Source organism: Chrysochloris asiatica, unplaced genomic scaffold (genome assembly GCF_000296735.1).
Source record: "Chrysochloris asiatica unplaced genomic scaffold, ChrAsi1.0 scaffold00047, whole genome shotgun sequence".
NCBI classification, from domain to species: domain Eukaryota; kingdom Metazoa; phylum Chordata; class Mammalia; order Afrosoricida; family Chrysochloridae; genus Chrysochloris; species Chrysochloris asiatica.
Window position 1 is genome coordinate 11,177,276 of NW_006408565.1, and position 26,002 is coordinate 11,203,277.

Sequence of the window (26,002 nt, forward strand, 5' to 3'; positions counted from 1 at the left end):
CCCCTTAAAGACCTATCTACTGTTTAGCTGAAAATTAAGTCACAAGGATGAGTTCATTTCAAGACCTGAAAGGTGACTGAGAGCCATAGTCTTGGGGGATTCGATCAGTTTTAATCCAAACAGTAAACCTGGCCTTTTTTATGATTTTAAGTTCTGTTCCACATTTGCCTCCCAATCCAGGGCCTTCTAATGTGATCCCTTTTCAGAGCAGTTAATAGTGAAAGCCAGGCATCACCTAATGCTTCTGGTCTCAGGATCATGGAGACTGATGTTCACATCGTCCATTAGTCCATTGGATTAATTGTTTTCATGCATCTTTGATTGCTTTTACTCTTCTTTCTTTTCGACAGGGAAAGACCAATAGATGTCCCTTGGTTGGTGGCTCACAAACTCTTAAAATTCTTCTAGTCACTATTAACCAAATTAGAATATAGAACACTGTATTTATGGCTTATGTTATGCCAATTGACCTTGGTGTCCCCAGATACTACGGTCCTGAGTCCTCAGGCCCTGTGACACATTCCTTCAAAGTGTTTGGTTATGTCTAAAAATTTCACCTACATTGGTTAAAAGAAATGATGGTAAAGCTCAATATCATCAGTCGAAACAAGGCCAGGGGCCAACTGTGAAAAAGACCATCAATTGTTCATATGCAAATTCAAACTGAAGCTGAAGAAAATTAAAGCAAGTCCATGAGAGCCAAAATATGACCTTGAGCATATTCCCACTTGAATTCAGAGACCATCTCAAAAGCAGATTTGACACTATAGACACTAAGGACCTAAGACTGGAAGAATTGTGGATGACATCAAGAATATCAAAAAGGAAGAAAGCAAAAGGTCTTTAAATAAAAGGAAGACCAAAATCAATATCACTGAAAGACTCTGAAACTTGCTCTTGAATACCAAGAAGCTAAAGCAACTGAAAGAAATAATGGAGTCAAAGAGCCCAAGAGAAAATTTCAAAGGGCAGCTTGAGAAGATAAAGTATTATAATTCAATGTACAAAGAACTGGAGTTAGAAACCCAAAAGGGAAGAAAGTACATGCTCAGCATTTCTCAAGTTGAAAGAACTGAAGACGATACTCAAGTCTTCACTTGCAATACTGAAGGAGTCTATGGTTAAAACACTGAATGATGCAGGAAGCATCAAAAGAAGACTGAAAGAATACACATTCACTGTACCAAAAAGAATTGATGGTATTCAGTCATTTCAAGAAGCAGCATATGACCAAGAACTGATGGCATTGAAGGAAGATGTTCAAGCACTGGCGAAAAACAAGGCTCCAGGAATTGACAGAATACAAATTGAAATCTTTCAGTAAACTGATGCAGCAATGAAGGCACTCACTTATCTACGACGAGAAATTTGGTAGACAACTACCTGGCCAACCAACTGGAAGAGATCCATGTGTGCCCATTCCAAAAAAAGATTAGTCAATGGAATGTGAAAATCATTGAACAATCTCTCTAACAACACATTAATATCTGTTGTTGTTAGGTGTCATTGAGTCAGTACAGGCTCATAGTGACCCTATGCACAACAGAACGAAACACTGTCCGATCCTGGGCCAACCTCACAGTTGTTGCCATGCTTGAGGCCATTGATGCTGCCATTTTGCCAATCCATCTCGCTGGGGGTCTTCCTCTTTTTATCTGACCCTCCACCTTAGCAAACATGATTATCCTTCTCCAGTGACTGGTCCCTCCTGACAATATGTCCGAAGTATGAGAGACAAAGTTTGGCCATCCTGGCCTCCAAGGAACACTCTGGCTACACTTCTTTCAACACAGATCTGTTGGTGCTTTCGGCAGCCCATGGCATTTTCAATATTCTCCTCCAACACCGTAACTCAAAAGCATCAATTCTTCTACGGTCTTCCTAATTCACTGTCCAGCTTTCACATGCATATGAGGTGACTGAAAATACCATGGCTTGGATCAGGTGCACCTCAGTCCTCAAGCTGACATCTTTTCTCTTCAACACTTCAATTTCAATCTTTTCTGTTGATAAGATAAGAATGCTGTTTATTGACTGGTCCAGTGGTGAGGATTTTTGTTTTCTTTACATTGAGATGTAATACATACCAAAGGCTGTGGTCTTTGATCTTCATCAGTAAGTATTTTAAGTCCTCTATCATTAATGAGATTTACACCCTCGGAAACCCTGTACAGGGTCGCTATGGGTCGGACCCGACTCGATGGCACTTAACAACAACAACAACAACATCATTAATGTCACAAGTAAAGTTTTGCTTAAGATAATTCAAAAACAGTTGTTATCAGTCGACAAGGAGCTGCCAGAAATTCAAGCCAATTCAGAAGAGTATTGTGGAATGAGAGCAAAATCAGCGCTGATGTCAGATGGATCTTGGCTGAAAGCAGAAACTACCAGAAAGCCGTTTACTTATACTTTACTGACTATGCAAAAGCATCTGAATGTGGAGCATGGCAAACTATGGTTAACATTGTGAAGAATGGGAATCCCGGAATACTTCATTCTGCTCATGAAGAACCTGTACATTTGGAATTCCAGAACATTTCATTGTGAGGAACTTGTACATAGGCAAAGAAGCAGTTGTTTCAACAGAACAAGGGGATACTGATGGTGGAATGGTATATGGTATATGACTTATAGCAACTCTGTATAAGGTTTCCAAGGCTATAAATCTTCACGGGTGCAGAAAGCCTCCACTTTCTCCCATGAAGTGAATGGTAGATTTGAGCTATTGACCTTGCCATTAGCAGCCCAGTTCATAATCCACTATGCTACCAGGGCTCCTTAAGGGGATACTAAATGGTTTCAAATCAGGAAAGGTGTGTATCAGGGGTTGTAACCTTTCACCACACTTATTCAATCTGTATGTTGAGCAAATAATCCAAGAAGAGTAATTATATAAAGAAGAATTGGCATCCGATTGGAGGGATGATTCATTAATAACCTGCGATATGCCAATGATACAACCTTGCTTGCTGGAAACAAGACTTGAAATACTTATCGGTGAAGATCCAAGTATGGACTGCACTTCAATGTAAAGAAAAACATCCCCACAACTGGACCAATAAATAGCATCGTAATAAATGGAGACAGACTGACGCTGCCAAAAATTTAATTTTGCTTGGATCTACAATCCACACTCATGGAAGTAGCAATGATGTATTTGCATTAAGTAAATTTTCTGCATCCAATCTCTTTCAAGAATTAAAGAGCAAAGATGTCAGTTGAGGACTAAGGTGGACTTAACCCAAGTCATGGTATTTTCAATTACCTCATATGGGTGTGAAAATTGGACAATGAATAAGGAAGAATGTAGTCTATACTCATGGAAATAGCAGTCAAGAAATCAAACCACATGTGCATTAGGCAAATCTGCTGCAAAAGACATCTTTCAAGGGTTAAAAAACAAAGATGCTATTCTGAAGACTAAGGTGCACCTGTCCTAAGCCATGGTATTTTCAGTTGCCTCATATGCATGTGAAAGTTGGACAAGAATAAGGAATCCCACAGAATAACTGATGCATTTGAATTATGGAGTTGGTAAAGAATAGTCAAAGTATTTCACACTAAAGAACAAGCCATTCTGTCTTGGACAAAGTACAGCCAAAGTGCTCCTTAAAAGTCAGGATGGTTGAGACTTTGTCTCTCATATTTTGGACATGTGGGTCAAGAGAGACCAGTCCCTAGAGAAGGACATTATGCTTGGTAAAGTGAAGGGTCAACAAAAAGAAGACCCCCCACCAAGATGGACTGATATAGTGATAACAACTAAGGGCTCAAATATAACAACTGCTGAGGATGGTGCAGAACCAGGCAGAGTTCTGTTCTGTTGTGCATACGGTCACTATGTGTAAGAACCGACGCAACAGCGCCTAACCACAATAACAATCTTATGGAAACAGAATGCCACATCTTTCTCTCTCAGAGTAACTGTTGGGTTTGAACTGCCAATGTTTTTGTTAGAAGCTGAGCACTTAACCAGTGTACCACCCGGGTTCCTTAAAAGCTCACTAGGCTTATTTCTTTACAGGATTTAAAGTAGGTGACTTAAATAGACACAGCCCAAAAATCACATAATGGTAAAGGCAGGATTGTAGCTTTCAGTTGCACACACTGCATTTATGTTTGGTGGGAAAACATCCTTTAGAGCCCAAAGCTAACCTGAGTGGTTTCCAGGATATCTTGGAGAACCAAACTAAGAGCACACCCAGTCTGGGCCAAATGAGAAATTGGGAGTCAGTCTTTGATTTTCCCCTATTCTTCAGTCACCTAGATCCCGTCAGTTACTGATTCCAATTTTACCTTTCAAAAATCACTTAAATTGGTCCCCCTCATATCTCTGGTAGAATCCTGGTGTGGCGCTGTGGGTTAATGTGCCAGACTGCAAAACCGTTTGTACTGCAAGGTCGGCAGTTCAAGCTCACCAGCTGCTCCTTGGAAACCCTATACAGGGTCGTTATGAGTTGGAATTGTCGTTCGCACTTAAAAACAACATCTCTGCCACGTAGCCTTTTATCACATTTCCACACTAAAATTTCTCAGCAGTCTCCTGGTCTTTTACCTTGCCTATCTATCTTCAGGCTGCCAATCTTCCTCCAAACTCAAGTCTTGAGTTGCAAATGAGACCATGCCACATCTTAAGTGGTTTAATAGCATCCTATCACCTACCAATAGAATAAAAGCTAACTTAGTTGGAAAGACAAGGCCCTAGTGTAGCTTGGAATGCCCACCTCTCCCACCCACCACACTAAACTGAATAAATACTTCAACAATATGAAACAGCTTGCAGTTCCATGTTCAAACCATGCTGTTTCATGCTTCCATGCTCCTGCTCATGTTCTTCCTTCTATGTGGAATTCCAACACCACCTTATCCAGTTCCTTTTTGCCTGGCTAACTCCTTCTCATTCTTGAAGCTGTCCCTGACCTACTCTCATCCCATCCAGTGACTCCTTTGTACTCCCAGGATAACATGAACATTGCTCTCATTTGTGCTGAAGCTTCAGTCATGTTTATCTTCCCAACAAGATTGTAAGCTCAAAAACACTGACAGATGTTATTCTTATTTATACCTGTAATGCTGAGCAAACTGCACGGCTGAATTCTACAGATATCATTAAGTCCTGCCCACCATGTTCCAAAGACTTCTGCTTACCTGTACTTGTGAACACAACTGATCCATCTTTTGCTGCTGTTTCTCTACAACCTGAAAAAGAAGTTATCAAGGAAGGAGCAAGTACAATGTCAATGGTGAAGTTAGAGGGAAAGGGTCTGCACCAGGACCTGTGGTCTGGCTACAACCTGTTGGTAATGAGACCAGGGTGAAGATCAGTTAGCACTACCTACAAAACATGACACAGACTCCTGATGCTGACTGGCTAGCCTCACACTACAGTGTACAGGAATGTCGTGTGGACCTATGACCATTAATTGGAGGGAGGAGGAGGAGTTTTTAGGAGGACTCTCATCGGAATGACTACAAACCAGTGGAATCAACTTTTTATACAGACAGTATACATTCTGGTTCTTTAAAGGTAAAGGGCATGGATAAAAATTCAGTTTAATGAAGTCAGCCCTATTCAGGGCTGCTGTTGTTAAAGCTTAAAGCTTTAGTCACGTTAGTGGAGAAACCCTGAACTGGCCTGGCTTCATTTTTTTATTTTTATTTTTTTGAAGCGTCATGTTTTCTCTGAATCATTTCTGGGTTTTCTTTTTTGTTGAAATGCAGTCAGTCTTACTTGCAGGCCTTGGCTCCCCTTTGTCTGTCTGAGAAATCAGACCACCTGGCTGGTTAGAACTCTGCCCAGCACGAGTGAGTCCGTATGGATCCTGAGCCATGCGTGAAGTGCCTATTTCTAAGCACTGATATGCAGAGGCATACCCCTTCCCCACTAATTTTTTTTTTTTTTCTCCCCCACTAACTTTTACCTGTATTCTACATGGGTAAAGTTTGCCTGTCATAAGGGTGGGCATCTAAACTGAAAATTGTCACTATGCAGGGTTAACTTCTCAGAGAAGAGAGAAAAGTTCTAGCTAGTAGATCCCAGGATGCCTCTGGTTCTCATGATTTCTTCTCAATACACTATCTTCTCTTTCCTCCCAGTCTGCTGGCTGTCACAGCATGGACACCCTCAGTCACCTTTTGGAGGGAATCACACTCCTTTTGCCAGGACTCCATTTCCACATTTGGATCTTCTACTTGTTGGGACGGGCCTTCTCCACTGCTCTTCTTCACACACTGCTTATCTTGCAGGCTGAAACACAGCGACCTTTTTAAAAGTCAGGCTCTAATATTTTCTGCATGTTTTGGGGCAAGACACTTAGGTCCTTCTACACCATAGCTTGGATAATGTCTTAGGTCTGTAGTAATAATTGTGTTTTCACAGAAGCTGCTCAGTGTTCGTTTCCTTCCTTAGAGGCCCAAAGCCACTGTCATTAACTTTGACTCATAGTGATCCTATAAGACAGACTAGAACTGAGCCAGAAGGTATGCAAGACAGTCAATCTTTATGGAAGCAAGAGAACCTTATCTTTTTCCCATGGAGCAGGGTGATGAATTCGAACAGCTGACCTTGTGGTTAGCAGCCCAACGTTTAACCTACTGCATCACCAGGGCTCCTTCTTTAGGGTTCAACCAAACCCACTGCCATCAGGTTGATTCTGACTCACAGAGACCCTGATAGGGTTTCTGAGATTGTAAATCTTTACAGGAACAGAAAGCCTCATCTTTCTCCCATCGAGTGACTGGTGGTGGGTTTGAATTGCCAACCTTGCTGTTAGCAGTCTAGCGGTTAGTCTACAGCACTACCAGGGCTCCTTCCTTAGGGACCAGTACCTATTAAATTTGCCATTGATTCTCTATTTGACCAAAATAATTTCATTCATTACATCTACTTAGATTTATTATAAAAGTCACATATATATACAGTGCAGCAATTTGGAAATAGAATTCCTGTTTTCCTAGGTACACATAGTCTGGGGTGAACTCAACTTATCCCCTAACCTCACTTCTGACTCCAACCAATGGTCTCCTCCCACAGGTCCCCACAATTATTTCTATCATGGCCCATCTGCTGAGATAAACAACAGGGTCACTGCAGTAGAATATAGGATAAACTCATCCCCTTAGAAACTTGACATGATCCAAGAGGCTATGGAAATAGCCATCAAATTTTAAAAAACTATTAATATGGAAACCATGTGTCTACTAGAAAAGGTTCCCAAGACACCTTGAGAGTACACATTGGCATCTTGTTTTGTTCTCAGAACCTGTCATGGTAATTGAGAACAATCCCTAGGGCTGAAGACAAACAGATGCTCCTGGTAATCATTAACTTACAAGGTTGAAATGTGAATAACCCTTGCTCCTCAGCACAAGGATCTACTTTTACAAATATACAGCTATCTTGTTTCTCAGTTTATAATGTTCTTTCATTCACTCAACACATATATAACTCAAGGACTATGTCGCAGACACTGGGTTGGATCTTTCCAAAGGGGACAATGACAAGCCCTGCTGCTCTCTAGGTACCAAAGACATTTATTCTTTTTGTCCATGGGGAGCTTTCATATTATTTTCAATCTAAAGATACCAAAGCTCAGAAAAGTAAAGTGATTTACACAAAGTCACACAATTAGTACATAAGGTACTTATCTCCCAATTTCCTTTTTCTCAAGCCAACAGTAATATTTACCTTTGTTGAGTGGTTTCTCTCTGTCTCAGGCTTTCCAGTTGAGTCTCTTTCTCCCTGCAGGCTGCCTCAGTCTCCTCTAGCAAACTTTCCAGCTCAGTCACTCTCTCCTGAAGCTCTGTGCTCTTCAATTCAGAATTCTTAAGCTGAGAGACAGGATCCCACGCTTAGTTCAACAAGTCAAGGTCAACAAGGCAAGGAAGACTGTCTAGGTACCTCAAGAAATTTTCAGTCTAACTGCAAATCGGACAGATGTTTAGACATGGCTCCCTTAGCATTTCATTTTTAAGAGCTGTGAGCAGGTTCATTCGGGTTAGACCTTCTGCTGAGAATTTCTCTTTCACCCAAGTTATACTGAATCAGAATTTATATAGGCTTAACAAGATCCCCAGGTGATTCTTGTTAAAATGTAGATTTTGATCTATGTTATCTGGGATAGAAACACATACTCCTAGCAGGGGTCAAACCAGAATGAGGCAGTTGGAAACCTGCCTTTTAAGAAGCCGCAGGGTAGCTAGTGGTACAGCAGATGCTGAGAAAGTTCCCTTGATTGGCCACTTCCTGCTGGCCCCAGGTATGCCCAAACATTGCAGATACCTGCTCACTCTGCTTCTGATGGTCTTCCAGGGTAGGTAGATCAGCCAGGTAGCGCTCCAAAGTTTCAATACGTTGTTGCTTCTCCCGGTTCTGCTCTGATTCCTTCTGACATTTCTTTTTCAGATTATTTATGTGTTTATCACGACCCTTGACCTTGAAAAAGACAAGTCAAGAGTCTTATCACCACTGGTTCTAAGACCCTGAACACCAACTTTTTTCAAAGTGACCACCACCTCTACCCTTGGAGCTATGGGTGGTATTTTATTGCAATGAAAGCAGGAAACACTAAAAAATTCTGTGATTTGGATTTAGGGTATAAACTTCAGTTAAGACATCTGAACTTTCCAGTCAAGGGCAGGGGACAAGGGCTCCTTGAGCAGCTTCCTTCCCTCTAGTTCTGGTGGGAAAGGTAATACATTCTTTTCCAGACACCACATGCAATTGTAAGTTAAGCAATTACCTGAAAGGGCTAAATGAGACTCTAAGCTCCTGAGAGACGGGGCAGTGTTCACTTTGCTCCTTACTGTATGTACCTCCAACACCCAGCACAATGGTCAGCACAAACCAGACACTCAGTAAACATTTGCTGAATGGTGACTTTATCTTCACTACTATGGCTTTCACTTTGGCTTATGAGAAAGGGAAGCTGGAGGAAGCAAGAAGCAGCAGAGAACAGTTGAAGCAGATTCATGAATGCCAGTGAGGAGTTATAAGCCCAGCCTAAATTATCCAAAGATAAGATAGTACTATGATAGAGTCTTGAAAAATCAGCCAAACTTTACCTCAGGTACATCTATCTGTACCTTTCAAGCTCTGAACCAGTGAGTCACATTTTAATATGCATCAGAATCACCTGGGAAGTATATTTAAAATGCTGCGAGGTTGTTGTTAAGTACTGTTGAGTCCGTTCCAACCCATAGCAACCCTGTATAGGGTTTCCAAGGAGCAGCTGGTGAGCTTGAACCGCTGACCTTGCAGTTCAAACCGACTTTGCAGTCCAGTACATTAACCCACAGTACTATACCAGGACTTAAAATTTTAAAAATGATAAACTGACCCCAGATGCTTATTCCTTCCAAAACATCTCTAAAATGACAGGAAGGAAATACAGAATAAGAGAACAGTGCCCAGACAAAAGCAAATGACAAAGTTCAACATGTTTTTGAAAAATGGAAATGGACAGAGAGGGATAAATGACTTAGTATAGCAGAGGAAGTTACAATCTGCAGTGAAAGTTACAGATAATAATGGAAGATAATGTGCCTCTCACGATTTCTGAGACTCAACTTAAAGCATGAGGTATCAGTTACAGGCCTGAAAAATAGGGGGATTCATTGGATGTCTATATACAGGCTAACCTGATACTGCCCTAATCCTAAGCAACCCCAACAGGGAACTTAAGAAATCAAATGAGGGAGGCTCCAGACTCAGGGCTATCAGTCACACCAGAGGGAAAGGGTGGTAAAGCATTGAAAATGAAAATCTCTATACAGACTGTAGGTCCCAAAGATCAATTTTCTTACCACCGAGACCCCAAACACTAAAGCATTCCTGTCCCAGTCTTCTTACCAGGCAGCAGAGTGAAGAATTTTCTCTAGAAAAAGTGAGATAAGTCATAGTCGTCCAGATACTCACATGTGAGGGTCCCCAGATGAAAGGACAGTCTAAGTCTGACCACCTTACACTAAAGACCACCAGGCTAACTACTACCACAACCTTAGCGCTTCCACGCAGCTTTGAAAGACACCAAAACAAACAAACGTTAAGGACCCGAAGGAAACATAAACAGAAGCAGACATCCAAAAGAGCTATAACTGAGTCTTGGGCAAGATAGTGAAGTAAGTAGAAGCATTGAGTCGACCCTCAGCAACAAAGACATGGGAGAGAGAGTGAAACATCTACAGATGGTGATCCTGGAACCCTGAGCACCAGAGGATAAGACAGAAAGGTGAATTGAGTACTGAATGGAAGAGGAAGCTGTATAGGAGTGTTGAAAGAGAAGAAAAACAGGCAGACTGCAGGTTGGTGTGTCACAGCTATCTTGAAATTTTGTGAGTGGCTGTTGATACAGCATCGTGTAGGCTAGAAATTGGAGGTAAAGAGGTGTTAATTCACCCTAGTCGGTAGGGGCACGTTCTGCCCTAGTAAACCCAGGAGCCAGTGGCAACCCCTGCCATGCAGCCTCTGTTATGCCTGGGGCCGGGCACCTGGCACAACGTCCCTGCTTTTGAAGGGGTGAGACTTACGCTCTACAAACAGTGAAGAGCGACTAACTGTGTTCACACTTCTGGTCTCTACCATATCCACTATGATACAGGCAGCCAGTGCTTGATAATACACCAATATATAATCATTAAATACAAATACAACTTTATGTCTCAAAAAACACAATCAGCTTATGCAAAGAGACAAAACAGTGTCTCAAACAAGTCAGAAATACATAACACCAATAATGATGTCTGACCAACCTGATAAAGAATTTACGATAATGCTAATTAGGCACAACTTCAAAAGACTGTGAGATTGAGAAAGTACAGATGAAATCAAGGAAAACACAGACAAAGCTATGGAACATTTCAGAAACTAATAAAATCATTGTTTTTAAAAAATATTTTTAAAAAATAGCACTTAGGGGCAGACAGACACAAGAACACCCACACTTGCAGATGATACCCACTTGACCTGGCTTCAATGACTGGATGAACAGAGCTCAACCCGAAGAACAAAGGAGAGGAAAAAGCGTCATCTGATACAATTTGATAAACTTGACCTACACCTGTAAATGCAGTAGCTCAAAAGAGGAAACAAATCCCTGCTGCAAGAACTATTCCTACCCCCTCCACACAGAGTAGACAGAGATGGGCAACTTGGACACTGGCTACCCAAAATGGGGGGAGGGATACAAAGGTAAGAAGTAACTGGCTTACAAGCTTTCAAGAGGGAACCTAGATCCAGAGGGCATGGAGGAAGGTAGAGTCTCCAGTGAATAGTATCCAGCCTGTCCAGGAAGGGCTGATGAAATGAAATACAGATGGGTCTCTTGTGATGCAATAGTAAATAACTGTTATCAGGACTGAATGTGAGGGTTGGAAATCTAAAGGTAGACATTTTGTAGCAAGGAGGGGAGTGATTAACTTTTCAGTCTAGGAGCGGAGGGCCCTGGTACCATCAATGGAGAAGAGAGGAGAGCAGGACCCTACCCAGAGAAGCAGTGAGGCCTGAGATGGAGGCAGAGAAGATGACATGAAGAGATGGAGTGGCTGGGGACTTGAGATCCAGAGAAGGAAAGGGGTTGAGGAGGACCGTGGGGGGTTGGGGAGGGGGCAGGCTTGCAGGGTATACCCTTTGGTTGGGTGATGATGCATGGACGGGATGGTAACTATGGCAATGAAACGATGTCTGATAGAATGAATGTAAAACTAATGTTCTCCCATGTAAACTATCACACAATTCACAATAAAACACTTATTTAATAATAAAAAAAAAATAGCACTTAGAAAGCCAGAAAATTAACTCTAAGACTTTATAAATAGCTACTACTCTAAAAGGACAAAGAAAGAACTTAATCAATAGAAGGTCAAATTACTGAGCTTGAAGAATAATCTCTCAACATTTACCTGCTAGAGGAACAATTAGAAAACAAGAACAAAACAATATGAAAAGAGTTCCCACTGAATAGTTTTCATCTTGTTGAGACGGTTCTGGTGAAAAGAGATGGGGATAAGATTCTTATGATTCAATAGTAACTGTTATCATGACAAATCGCAACTGTCACAATTGTAAAGGTAGAAGTTTTATAATAAAAATGGGGAGTAGTTAATCTTATAGTCCAGAAACAGAGGACTCTAGGACCATCAAGGAAGAAGAACACAAGTGTAATGCGGGACCCTATCCAGAGAAACAGCAACACCAGAGATGGAGGCAGAGATGGGGACATGGACAGAAGGAGCAGCTGAGGACTCTAAATTCATGGAATTAGAGGGACAGAGAGCTGGCGGCTAGGAGGCAGGCTTGCAGAGTGTGCCCTTTGGTTGTTTAAATTATTATATATGCCTGTTTAAAAAAAGAAAGAGAGAGAGCAAAAATGAATAGAGAGAAATACTGTTAACTGATAGTACATGGTGGGGATTATAATCATTTAATGAAACAAAGTATACGGTATGTTGAATGTAAAACTGATGAACTGCCCTGTAAATTTCACAATAAAAAACTTAAAAAAATTTTTTTAAGAACGCCTAAGTTTTATATGGGATACTTAGATGTGACAGTAATTCAAAAACAGGCAAAGACAAAAACCCATAAAAAATATTTCCCAAGAATTGTTGGAAGAAAACATCTCTGACATAATGAAAGATGAGAAGATACGCATTCAAGAAATGAATGAAATCCAACAACATAGACCCCAAAAGAAAAACACCAAGACATTATAAACAAACTTATAAAACCAAAGACAAGAAAACAGTCCTAAAAGCTCAGAAAAAACAAAAAGTTACCTACAAAGCAGAAACCAAGCAGGCAAGATGGCAATGGAATAATATAAATAAACTCTAAAAGAAACAAATTACCAACCAAGAATCATATATCCAGTAAAACTGTTCATCAAATATGATGAAAAAATTAGTCCATTTTCAGACAAGCAGAAATTTAAAGAATTTGTAAAAACAAGAACCACCTTATAAAAAATACTAAAGTGAGTTCTTTGGACAGAGAACCAACCACCTGAGACTAACATACATGACAGTATCACCTAGGCTCAATCCGATATAGAAGTATGTAGAGTAAAACAGACCTATAAGACTGTAAGGAGAAAACCAGAGTTGTAATAATAACAACAAAAAAAACCTTAAAGTAAAAAGAGGAAATAAATGTAGTTACAAAACTTACATATGAAAGGAACTCAAACAGAGTTCAAGAAAAAAAAAATTAATAAAAATAACCTAACTGGAACCCTAAAAACAAGACCAAACCTAACTCCTTGTCCTAGGAGTTACCCTTTATACTAACTCAAATCCTAGTCATAACTGTAACAATAAACCAACTTTGAGTCCTAGCTACAGTCCCACCACTCATCTGTCAGTCTGACACACTGACTTGTGTGTTGCTGTGATTCTGGAAACTATGCCACCAGTATTTTAAATACCAGCAGGGGCATCCACGGTGGACAGGTTTCAGATGACCTTCCAAATGACTAGGAAAGAGAGACGACTACTTTCAAATATTTAGTCACTGAAAATCTTATGAATAGCAGTGAAACACTGTCAGATATAGTGCCAGAAAATGAGCTTCTCAGGTTGAAAGGCACTCAAAATGCAGTTGGGGAAAGAGATGCCTCCTAAAAGTAGAGTTGACAGTGATGATGCAAATGAAATAAAGCCCTTAGGACCTTCATTTGCTGACGGGGCACAACTCAAAATGAAAAGAAACAGCTGTAAACATCCATTAATAATCAGAACATGGACTGTATAAAGTTATGAATCTAGGAAAATTAGAAATTGTCAAAAATGAAATGAATGCGTAAGCATCGATATCCTAAGCATTAATGAGATGAAATGGACTAGTCTTGGCCATTTTGAATCTGGCAACCACATGGTTTACTATGCTGGGAATGACAAATTGAAGAGGAATGATGTAGCATTCATCATCAAAAAGAACATTTCAAGATCTGTCATGAGTTACAACTCTGTCTGTGATAGGATAGTATCTATGTGCCTACAGGGAAGACCAGTTAATACCACTATTATTCAAATGTACTCACCAACCACTAAAGCCAGTGAGGATGAAAATGAAGCATTTTACCAACTTCTTCATTCTGAAATTGATCAAACATGCTATCAACATGTATTACCAATTACTGGCAATTGGAATGCAAAGGTTGGAAACAAAGAGGAAGGATCAGTAGTTGGAAAATACGGCTTTGGTGATAGAAATGATGCTGGAGATCACATATATAATTCTCCAAGACTAATGATTTATTCATTTCAAAAACCTTTTTAAAACAGCATAAAAAGCATACACATGGACCTCACCAGATGGAATGCAGAAAAATCAAATTGACTAAATCTGTAGCAAGAGACGGTGGAAAAGCTCTGTTATCATCAGCTAAAACAAGGCCAGGGGCAAATTGGGGAACAGACCATCAACTGCTCATAAGCAAATTCAACTGAAGCTGAAGAAAATGAAAACAAGTTCATAAGAACCAAAATATGACCTTGAATATATCCCATATGAATTTAGGGATCTGAAGAATAGATTTGATACATTACACACTAAAGACCAAAGACCAGAAGAGTGTGGAATGACATGAAGAACATCATCCATGAAGAAAGCAAAGGTCATTAAGAAGACAAGAAAGAAGACGACCAAAATGGAATCAGAAGAGGCTCCTGAAACTTGCTCTCCAGTGCAGAGATGCTCAAGCAAATGGAAGAAGTAAGGAGGTACATGAGCCGAATAGAGTATTTCACAATTCAGCTAGCAAAGACAAAGTCAAATATCATACCTAAATGTGCAAAAGACCTGGAAAACCAAAAGGGAAGAACTCGCTCACTGTTTCTCAAGCTGAGGGAACTGAAGCAAAAATTGAAGCCTTGACTTGTGTTACTGAAGCATTCTCTGGGGGAAATTATTGAATGATGCAGAAAGCATCAATAGAAGATGGAAGGAATACATAGTGTCACTGTACCAAAAGGAAATGGTCTATGTTCAACCGTTTCAAGAGGTAGCATATGATCAAGAGCTAATGATACTGAAGGAAAAAGTCTGAGGTGCATTAAAGACATTGGCAAAGAACAAGGTACCACGAATTGTGGAATACAATTTGAATTCTTCCTACAAAGTGAGGCAGCACTGGAGGCACTCACTCATCTATGCCAAGAAATCTGGAAAACATCTACCTGGCCAACTGATAGGAAGAGATCCGTATTTGTGCCCATTTCAAAGAAAGGTGACCCAACGGAATGCAGAAATCATCAGACAATATCATTGATATCCTATGTGAGTAAAGTTTTACTAAATGTAATACAGAAACGGCTGCAACCATACATTGACAGGGTTCCAGAGGTTCAAGCCAGATTCAGAAGAGGACGTGGAACAAGGGATATCATTGCGAATTCAGATGGATCTTGACTGAAAACAGGAAATACCAGGAAGATGTTTACCTGTGCTTTATTGACTACACAAGGCTTTTGATTATGTGGATTATGACAAGCTATGGACAACATTTCGAAGAATGAGTATTTCAGGAAATAATTTAAATTTGACAAAGGTATTTAAACACCTTATAACAATACTATGTGGCATGACTGCCCAGGCTGGTTTTCTATGCAAGCCAGTTGGCGGCATATCACAATTTGGAACAGTAAGGAAGGATTTATTAAATTTTTCCTGGCTGCTAGCATAGTGGTTACGAATCGGGCTGCTAACATCACGGTAGGCAGTTCAAAACTACCAGCTGTTCCATGGGAGAAAAATGAGGCATTCTGTTCCCATAAAGATCTGCAGCCTCGGAAACCCTGTGCAGGGTCACTATGAGTCGGAACCAACTCCACTGTACTTAACAACAAAAACATAGTGCTTTTTGGAAAGGGAATAGAAAGGAAGAGTTACATTTCTAACAGATAAACCTCTGTTGATACAATTTGATGAACTGGACCTTTGCTTATGGAGGCAGTTGCTCAAAATTCCAACTGAAATGGAAGGATTCTTCGTATCAATAATCAAGCTTGTTTCTCAATGCATTGGGTTAACAGGGACAGGCAATTTAGCCATTGGCTATCAAAAATGGAGGGCTATAAAGGCATGAAGTGACAGGCTTACAAGCGTTCATGAGTGTACTTAGTTTCAGAATGAGGGAGGTAAGGTAGAATCCCCACTGAATAGTTTTTCTCTTTTTCAGAGGGGGTGGGGGATGATGGTAATAAGATTTTAAGATTCAACTGTAATTATTAGCAGGATTAATCACAATTGTCACAACTGTTAACTGTAGAAGATGTGTAACTAAAAGTGGGGCATAGTTAATCTTTCATTTCAGGAACAGAGGACCCCAGGACCATCAAGAAACAAGAGCAAGCGTGGAGTGTCAGATCCTACCCAGAAAATCGGTGACAGCAGAGACAGTGGCAGAGGCTATGGCACAGAGAGATAAAGTAGCTAAGGACTCTAGGTCCATGGACTGAGAAAGGCTATGTGCCTGAGGGCAGGAGTATGGCTTACAGAATGTGCCCTTAGGACACTTAAATGAATATATATACACATATACATACATAGTATATCAATAAGATATACGGGGGAGGCCACAGGATGGAGGCAGAATCAACTTGTTACAGGGAGGGGAGTGTAATCATTGAGATGAAACAAAACATAAGCTCAGTTAAAAGTAAAGTTGTTGATCTTTTCTGTTTACCTTCATTCAATTCACAATAAAGCCAAAAACAACAGAACAGAAATCTTGAGTAAGACACCAAAGAAGGGTCCCACCCAACTAGCTACTCCTAGGTTCTGGAAATAGAGACCAGAACACATCAGGCTCATGCAGTAGGTGTCGGGGTCATCTTTGGCTACTGCCAACTCCTTTGTGAATCAGAGACATCAACTCTTCAGCTCACCCTTTCTTCCTGTTTCTTCCCCTCCTCTGAATGCTTCTGCAAGGCCACTTTGAGTGACTCTCTGATGAGCTGGACTTCAACTTCTGAAGCAGAAAGTTTCTTTTCAAGTTCCATCTTTTCTTTGCTCAAGGCTTCTGTCTTCTGTGCAAACTGAGCACGTAAGAAAGTATTCTCTCGCTGTAATTCCTGCCAAAAGATTCTCAATATGTAACTGTTGCCCACCCCCGCTTCACAATCTGTACTTATTCCCAGCAGTGGTTCTCAAAGGGTGGTCCTAGGACTAACAGCATCAGCATCACCTGGAAATTTGTTAGAAATGCAAATTCTTAGGCTCAACTCACAGACCACCTACTGAATCAGAAACTCTGGAGATGGGTCCTAACTGTGTGTGCTCTAATAAGCCAGCCCTCTACTCTAGGTGATTCTCATGTACTCTGAAATTTGAGAACCACTGCTTTAAAATAATAAACTAAGGAGTTGCCAAGACATCTGAAGACCTGGACTCAAGAACTTGTCTATACTTTTTGTCTTTATGATCTCAGGCAGGTTCTTCCTTCTCCTTGGGCCTCAGTTTTTTTCATTAGTGAAACTAGATTTTATCTAAGGACCCCTTCCCACTCTGACTCTGATTCTGTGAGATGGAACAGTGTCTTAAACATGCCAAGGAGGTAGCAAAGTCAGTGCTGTATTTTAAGACCCATTCACTCAAAAGCCCAAATTGCAAAAGTTTGATTAATAAAGCAGGCTTCTTTCCTAGCTCTCTGCGACGAAAGCCATTTACCTCAGTAAGTATATGGTTTCCTTCAGTTGCTCCTAGACATGGAGGAATAAAAATGGGGATGGTTCTAAATGCCCCATCACCTCTGCCAGAGCTGGCAGAGTACTTCTCAGAATATCACCCCACTCTAGGGCCTTAAAGAACTCTAATAGCGTAGTGGTTACGAGTCAGTCTGCTAATCTCACTGTCAGCAGTTTGAAACTACCAGTGGTTCGGCAGGAGAAAGATGAGGCTTTCTGCTCCAGTAAAGATTTACAGTCTCAGAAACCTTATACAGGGTCGCTATGAGTCCGCACAGACTCCCCAGCACATAACCACCAGCACCACCTACCCACCACCAGCACCTAGGGCTTTACTATTAACCTTTGCTCTTCCTTCTTTCTCAAGTATGCCCTGACACGAAAGCATCAGTATTTTCACCTGATTCTATCTCAAATCTTTTCTGCTCCTAAAAAACACTGCAGGGGTTCTTTATAATTAGGTTAATTCTACGAAGGCAGGGACACCTGATCCCTTTTGTATCTTCTGGATACCTAATTGTGCCAAACACTGGGAAGGAACTGAGTTATGATAAGTAGAATACACTGTTGCCTAACAATGTTTACCTGCAGCCTGAGTAAGCAGACATCCCCAAAGGGAGCAGGGCGGCCCAAAAGAGCACTGTGGACTTGTAGTTCACTCTCTCGAACTTTCTGCTCCAGCTGTGAGATGTGTTTTCTCTGCCTGCAAAAACCAGTAAGATCAGGTCCAGGGTCCTGACATTAGTCCACTTGTAATATAAGCTTCCCAAGGGGCTCTGGTAGTGTAGTGATAGTATAGTGGTTACAAGCTGGGCTGCTAACTAACCTCAAGGTCAGTAGCTCAAAACTACCAGCTGTTCCTCGGGAGAAAGATGAGGCTTTCTGCTCCCATAAAGACTTACAGCCTCAGAATCTCTATGCCAGGGTTGCTGTAAGTTGGAATCAACTCCACAGCAAACCTCCCCCCCACCCTCCTCCCCCGCCCCATCCTGAATGCACCTGATCTCATCTGATCTCAGGAGTTAAGCAGGTCGGTCCTGGTTAGTATTTCAATGCGAGACCATCAGGGAATACCTGGTGCTGTAGGCTCTCTGCGCCTGGCCTCACTCTTTGGAACCCTGGTGTGACCCCTGGGTGTGAGTGGCACTGTAGGATCAGCACTGGACTGAGAACAAGGTCGGCAGTTCCAACCCACCAGCTGCTCCCCGGAAACCCCATACAGGGTCACTATGTCTGAACTGACTGGATAGCACTTAACAATACCCCACCCCACTTTCCTTAGAGGGGCCCTGGCAGCACAATGGTTAAAGCACTTGACTGATAACCAAAAAGGTTGCTGGTTTGAGTCACTCCATGGGAGAAATGATCTGGCAATCTGCTCCCATAAAGATTTACACCCTGGGAAACCCTATGGGGCAGTTCCATCTATCCTATAGAGTCACTATGAGTCAAAACCAATAGTATGGCCACAACAACAACTTTCCTTAAGCAGCTTCCTCCTAAAATGGGTATAATCCATACTATGTAAGCAAAGACCCAGGGTTACGGAGCAGCACTACACTGCTGAACAATGAAGAACAGATAACACAGCTGACGGAGAATGAACAAGCTGCCTGTTTCAGACACTACTCAGGGCCACTGCAGAGATAACACAAGTGGCCTATCACAGTCAGTCAGACATAGGACTAGACTGCTTATGAACCCAGCTCTAACAGGAGGCATGAGTAAAGAGAGGAAACATGCACTAATCTTGGGAAGGCCTTTTTAAGTGCTCTCAGTGGGAACTAACAGAGCAGAGGATGGCCCAGAGGCACCCCCTTGCCCTTTTACTTGTCAATGAGGAGCTCCTTTTCCTTCAGGAGGTGTTCATTACTGTTCAAGATGCTCATCCACTGTGCTGGCTCCAAGATGGGCAGTGAAGGAGCAAAAGCAGCAGGATGGTGGCAGATGGCTCCATTCTGAAGCTGAAAAGCAAGCAGATTCAAGAGTTGGCTTGATCCTGACCTAGAGACATCAGACAATACCTGAGCAGTACCCAGGTTCTACAATTAGACCCAATCTGACTTTGGCCTATGAAGGCCTAGTGTTTATAATTTTAGCTCTGATGCATGACTGGAAAGAACCTGCCAAGGAGGCTTCTGCCAACTGGACACTCCCTGCTCAAAAAGGCTCTAGTTTCTAAGAAAAGGTCAGTTATCTGTCATTATATGGTGACAGACAAACCAGGAGCTAAGATGTCCTTACCAACCACCAGCCAGGGAAAGAGAATATATACTTATGTTCCCTTCCTTCCCACTTTTCAACTGTACAAGGACTTTTTACCCCCTTTTTAATTGTGGTATGGGTGAAAGTTTTCAAAGCAAATTGGTTTTTACATTAGACTGTTTATATACATCTTGCTTCATAACACTGGTTGCAATTCTCTTAATAGCATACTTCCCACTTCCTACTTGGGTTCCCTGTTTCCATCTGTCCTTTCCTGCCTTCTGCTTTGTTTGGGGATAAATGCTGCCCTTTTAGTCTTGTATGGCTAAGTGTTTTGTGGAGTATGTTCCTCATGACTATTACTGATCACTTGATAGGCCTGTCTGTTGTTTGGCTGAAAAGTGATTAATCCCCAGGTGTTTTGCTCATAAAAATGTTAAGGTGACAAGAACACAGGGGTTAAAGATGATTTGTAAACCCTAGCTCTACCACTTACTAGCTTTGTGACCCCCGATGAATCATTTGTTCTAAAAACCTGGTGAGTTTGTACATTTACCTTGTCAGGATGTTATGAGTATTAAGTTAAGAATTTATGGGAAGGTACCTAGCCTAGTGACTGGTGGTTGTTGTTTTAGGTGTCATCAAGTCGGTACCAACTCATGGCAACCCTATGCACAGCAGAACGAAACACTTACCGGTCCTGCACCCAACTCACAATTGTTGTTAGCATCTTATCTTTCCTTTGTAACCTTCTACTTTGGGGAACCTATTCAGTGTTTAGACCACCAATAGACTGAATTGTCAATAGCTCACACGTCTTCATTTCCTTCAACTTTCTTTGTTCTTACAAATATTTTCTTTAAAGTCAAACTATATAAAACAAAGACCATACACTTATAAGATCTAAACAAAAACTGTAAAAACCGAAGGAAAGAAGAGCCTCTACCTGCATTTGTTCCATTTGTAAACGGATCAATTCCAGCTGCTGCCGACAAGTGCTGAGTTCACAGGACCGCTCACGGGGATGCCAAGGGTCAGGATTCGGTAACCATACCTGAGAGGGTATAGGTTTGGAGAGCCCAGGAGCTGGCTGGAGTCCCAAAGGAAGCACCCCATTGCTGCCAGGGTGTGGTCCATTCCGGTCACACACTGCTCCACTGCCTGGTGCCTTCTTGGCTTCAGGTAACACTTTGTAAAGTTCCTTGTTTGTGTCAGCTCTTGAATTGTGGAAGTGGACTCGGTAATGGGGATCTGAATAGTGTGTCTCCATTATTGTTGACTGATTAAGGGTAGACTCCATGCTGGGAATATCAAACTTCCTCATCTCTTTTTCTCTTTCATGGCCCACTGCTGGAAACCAGGACTGCTCAATTCCATTTTCTCCAGCAGCACCACACAGATACATCAGATCTCTAGAAAGACCTGGAGAACGTTTCATTGTACCGAGGTCTCCATTTCTTGTCATCCCCACACTTTCAGCTGACCCTGACAAAGGAAGTTTGGAGGAACAGGGTCCACCAGGTATAGAATTTGGCTTGGCAGGAGAGGTCCCCAAAGTAGAAGGCATCACATGGGCTGTTGGAATGGTTACATGGCTTTTGATGGGCTGGAAAGAAGGGCTGCCACTTGAGCTGCAAAAATCTGTGAAGAGAATAGTCTTCCATTAAGTCAAAATTGAAGCACCAGCTTTCTTGAGTTTAGCTGCTATGCCAGAAGTTCTCTGCCTGTCCTGAGGTCAGGCAGAGGGCACTATCATTAGAAGTGTCAGGCAAAAAAGACATGGAGTCTAATAGAGAAATGTGTGTTCCAGAATCTCAAATGACATTCACAACATAAAACCAACAAAAATCAACTCTGGCTTCACTTTTAACTTATACTCTCCTTTGTACTTAAGTAGAATCTTGGCAATCAACAAACAAAATTGGAAACCAAACTATAAAACAAAAAACACTTACTTAAGGGAAATGATTAGATCTTACTCTTCTGGGAGATGGATAACTCTGAGCTACAATCCAATCTAATAAAAATACCTTTTCCACGGGCTGCCAGAAGCCTCTGTGACCTCCAAACCTCCCCAGTCAAGGTGAGCACTGAAACTAAACTATCCAAAGAATAAGACAAACTTGCTGAGAATCAAGGACAGGGAGTCAGGATTCTGTTCTTTCTCCCACACCCTAAACCTGACTGCCTGGATATGAAGTTATTCTTAGTAACTCTCAGGTTTCACTCCAGCACAGAAAGCACTCTCAAGTGGACACACGGTGAAATCCATGATTTTATATTTTGTCTTTGACTTGTTCCCTTGTTTGTATCCAACCATGATTTTTAACTTTTCCTTCACACTGCATTATGTTTCCTTTGGTTCCTGCCTGGTCTTGGGAGACAACTCTTTGATTAGACCTCTTGCAGATGGTTCACATTTCTATATATGTCCAACTTTCAAGTGCTTCTCTGAGGAGCAGTAGGTCACAGAACTCACATGCCAGAGTAGTGTGTTGCAAGAAACTGACAAGACAGAAATGCAGTGTAACATAAACTGTTACCTCCAACAAGCAGAAAATGAGTAAGGGGACAAAATAATATAATTTTCTTTCCTTTTCCAAACCAAACCCATCCATCTGAAGAAGAGTAAACCACCAGTTTGTTTCTCTATTTTCTTAGGTACCACCGAGCACAATCATCTAACAGGTAACAGATATTATAATCTTTCTCAGATTTATAAATATACATTAGTTATCATTTCCTCATTATGATTTATAATCAGCTCTTTAAAAACATGGAATGCCAAAATATCAATTATAATGAATGCAGAGTACTTAATTTCCTATACCCAGATATGCTCTTGTATGCATGTATATAAAAGACCTTAAGCCTCCCTCCCCAACAATGATTTCTATCTAGTAGCATGCATCAGCTTCTCAAGAACAAGAAAGAAGTAAACTCTAGAGTCAAGGAATGCACTCCTTGGTGTCCTACAACTTAAATATAAGACCAGTCAATAAGGTTGAGGTAGACTGGTGGTGATGTAGCTTTTCAAGACCAGTAACATTTCTACCTATAATCTTCCATAATCCTAATATTTATGAAGTAGGTAGTGAGATGATGACATACAAGGGGCTGTGAGTCCTTTCATTCTCTACACACAGCACCACTCTCTCTTGTTGTTAAGTGCTGTCAAGTTGATTCTAACCCACAGAGACCCTGTATAGGTTTCCAAGGAGCAGCTGGTGAGCTTGAACCAGCAACCTTGCAGTTCAAACGACTTTGCAGTCTGACGTATTAGACCACAGCGCCACATGAGACTTAGTAAATTCAGTTTTGATTCTATAACCCCTGTTTTAAATTGAATTGTGCACCCCCAAAAATATGTGTTGGAATCTTAACCTCTACCCCTGTAGTAGTAGTGGTAGTTATGTGCAGTGGAGTCAGTTCTGACTCATAGCGACCCTGTACAGGGTTTCTTAGACTGTAAATCTTTACAGGGGCAGAAAGCCTCATCTTTCTCCCAAGGAATAGCTGGTAGTTTCAAACTGCTTACTGTGAGGTTAGCAGCCCGATTCATAACCACTACACTACCAGAGTGCCTTGTGGATGTATCTAATTCAGTGTAGTCACTTACCTTTTTTAATTAAATACAATGTTTGAACTTTTTTTTTTTAAGTTTTTATTGTGAACTGGGTGATAGTTTACATGGGAGAACATCAGCTTTACATTCATCCGATTGTATTTTGTTTCATTGCAATAATTACAATCCCCTTTATGCATCATCATTCAACAGCATTTGCTTCCATTCCCTCTGGTTTTGTTTTGTTTTGTTTTCTCTCTGATGAACACAGAAGCACTCAGGAATACACATTCATTTAAACCACAAAAAGGCACATCCCACAAGCCCGCCCCCGGGCCATCAGCACACAATCCCTCCTCTCCCTCCCTTAGTCCAGGGTCCCCAAGCTGCTCCATCTCTCCACATCATTGTCTCTGCCTCCATCTCTGGTATCACTGCCTCTCTGGGTAGGGTCCCACACTCGGCTCTTTTCCCTTGATTGTCCCAGGGACCTCACTCCTGGACTTCAAGATCAACCACTCCCCTTCTTTTGCTACAAAACGTCCACCTTTATGTTTCTAACACTCACAATCAGTCCTGATAGCAATTATTCACTATTGAACCACAAGAGTCTTAGCCTCATCTCCTTTCATCATCTCCACCCAGACAGGTTGGAAACCACTCAGTGGAAATTCTACCTTGCCCCATACCCTCTGAAACTAGGCTCCCTCTTGAAAGTTTGTAAGCCAGTTACTTCGTGCCTTCGTAATCCCCTCATTTTGGGTAACCAATGTCTAAGATGCCCATCCCAGTCAACCCTGTGTACCGAGGGGGTGGGAATGATCCTTGCTATAAAGATTTGTTCCCTATTTTGAGCTACATCCGTAAGTATAGGTCAAGTTCATCAAAATGTAGATTATTCTTTTTTCCCTCTTCTTTCTTCCTCTAGTAGAGTTCTGATCGACCAGCCATTGAAGCCAGGTCAAATGGGTGTTATCTACAAGTATGGGTGTTCTTGTGCATCTCCCCTCACTTCATATCAGATGGATGCTTAACTCTCTGCTCTAGTCCTCTGTGGCCATGTCCTGTCCCTGGGTCCAGGAGTCCCCAGGTCTCGTCATACTGCTAGCCAACCAGGTCTCAATCCAAATGGACTAGAGTCTGTTAAACGTGATCAGACTTAGCTCACAACTTCATTGCTGTTTTCCCCCACTTCCCCCTTATCGGTAGACCAACATGGTCACCAGCAAGACCATATGCCTGCTCGTGTATTCCCTTGAGTCTCAGCCTTAGAAGGGGGTTTGCCCTGATGGCTCCCTGGTGAACAACTTGCTTGGGGGTGGTGATAGTGGTTAACTTTTGTTGTTTCATTGTTTTGTTTTGTTTTATTCTTTCTCCTCCTCCTTCTCTTTCCATTCCTTTGAATTTTATCCTTTTTTTTTCTTTTTCTTTTTTTTCTTCTTTACTTCTATTTCTCATTTCCCTCTTCTTTTGATCTTTCTTTACTACTTTTTCTTTTCATCTTCCCTCTCCCTAGTTTTTCTAAGTTTTTTTTTTCTTCCTTTGATTTCCTTATTTTTTTCTTCTATAGGTCCATTTCACTGACCTTCTTTTGTCTTTACAGTCATTATATTAGTTTTTTCTGATTGCTGCCTGTTTTTGTTTATTATTTTCTCTTTTCATTGTTGTTTCCTTGCTTGTTTATTCTATTTTGTTTTCTTGTGTATGGGAGGAGGGATTCTCTTTCCCAACTGATACAGGTGACAGCAACTGTGCCCAACCACAACTGTACCCTCTGCAGCTCCAACCACTGGGCAAGAGCCAATACCAGCTCCTATAACACCTGATCAATAATAGATGGCAGCCAACAACAGACAAGCCCACCATAAACTGAAGTGCACCAACGGTGAATGATAACAGTATACATGCTTCCATTCTCTAACTACACCCACAAGAGACAGCTGGTGAGAGCCTTGGGACACATCAACATCATCAATTAAATAAAAATACAACCACCCCACAATGTCCCCAGAGACAACAGACAATTTGAGCTCACACAAAAAAACAAGAGAGAATGGCTCAAACAAGTGAATAAAAGAATGCAAAAGAATGATATTCAGCTACCTTTAAAGGATTGACAGAAAAATTGAGGAAAGCAAAGAGAACACAGAAAAACTTTAGAAGAATTCAGGAAAACACTACAAGAACAAACAGACAAAATAAATGCAAATTTTGGAACAATACAAAACCATCAATTAGAAATCCAGAAGATTAATACTAATACTAAGATTTTAGAAATGGACAAAGAAGCAGATTCAAAGCCATAGAAGCGTGAATTACTGATCTTGAAGATAAATCTCTCAATATGGTATGCTAGAAGAACAATCAGAAAAAAGAACTTAAAAAATCCAGAGAATGAACTTAATTCAACAGCATTTTAGGAGGTTGTGAAATAATATCCACTTGTCTGTGGATATTCATCAGCTACATGCTCAAATTTCTGATATAAGTAACTCTCAAACTGAGCACTGAGTGGCTACTAATTTGCTACCCCTGCTAGAGATTAAG

At 41.2% G+C, this 26,002-nt stretch overlaps 1 protein-coding gene across 3 annotated transcripts in view; it reads right to left on the minus strand.

Annotated features, from left to right (window-relative positions):
- Nucleotides 1–26,002, minus strand: part of CEP85 (centrosomal protein 85kDa) — a 51,900-nt gene that overhangs the window by 4,733 nt on the left and 21,165 nt on the right. The window contains exons 3-10 of one of the 3 annotated variants that reach the window (XM_006862266.1): nucleotides 20,837–21,531; nucleotides 19,516–19,643; nucleotides 18,271–18,388; nucleotides 16,888–17,073; nucleotides 8,285–8,437; nucleotides 7,691–7,833; nucleotides 6,136–6,250; nucleotides 5,152–5,202 (exon numbers count right to left, since the gene is read on the minus strand). In XM_006862266.1, coding sequence (XP_006862328.1) covers nucleotides 5,152–5,202; nucleotides 6,136–6,250; nucleotides 7,691–7,833; nucleotides 8,285–8,437; nucleotides 16,888–17,073; nucleotides 18,271–18,388; nucleotides 19,516–19,643; nucleotides 20,837–21,531 — 1,589 coding nt within the window. Of the gene's footprint in view, nucleotides 1–5,151; nucleotides 5,203–6,135; nucleotides 6,266–7,690; nucleotides 7,834–8,284; nucleotides 8,438–16,887; nucleotides 17,074–18,270; nucleotides 18,389–19,515; nucleotides 19,650–20,836; nucleotides 21,532–26,002 lie in introns of all 3 variants that reach the window. The other 2 variants (XM_006862265.1, XM_006862264.1) reach the window with 2 other exon arrangements.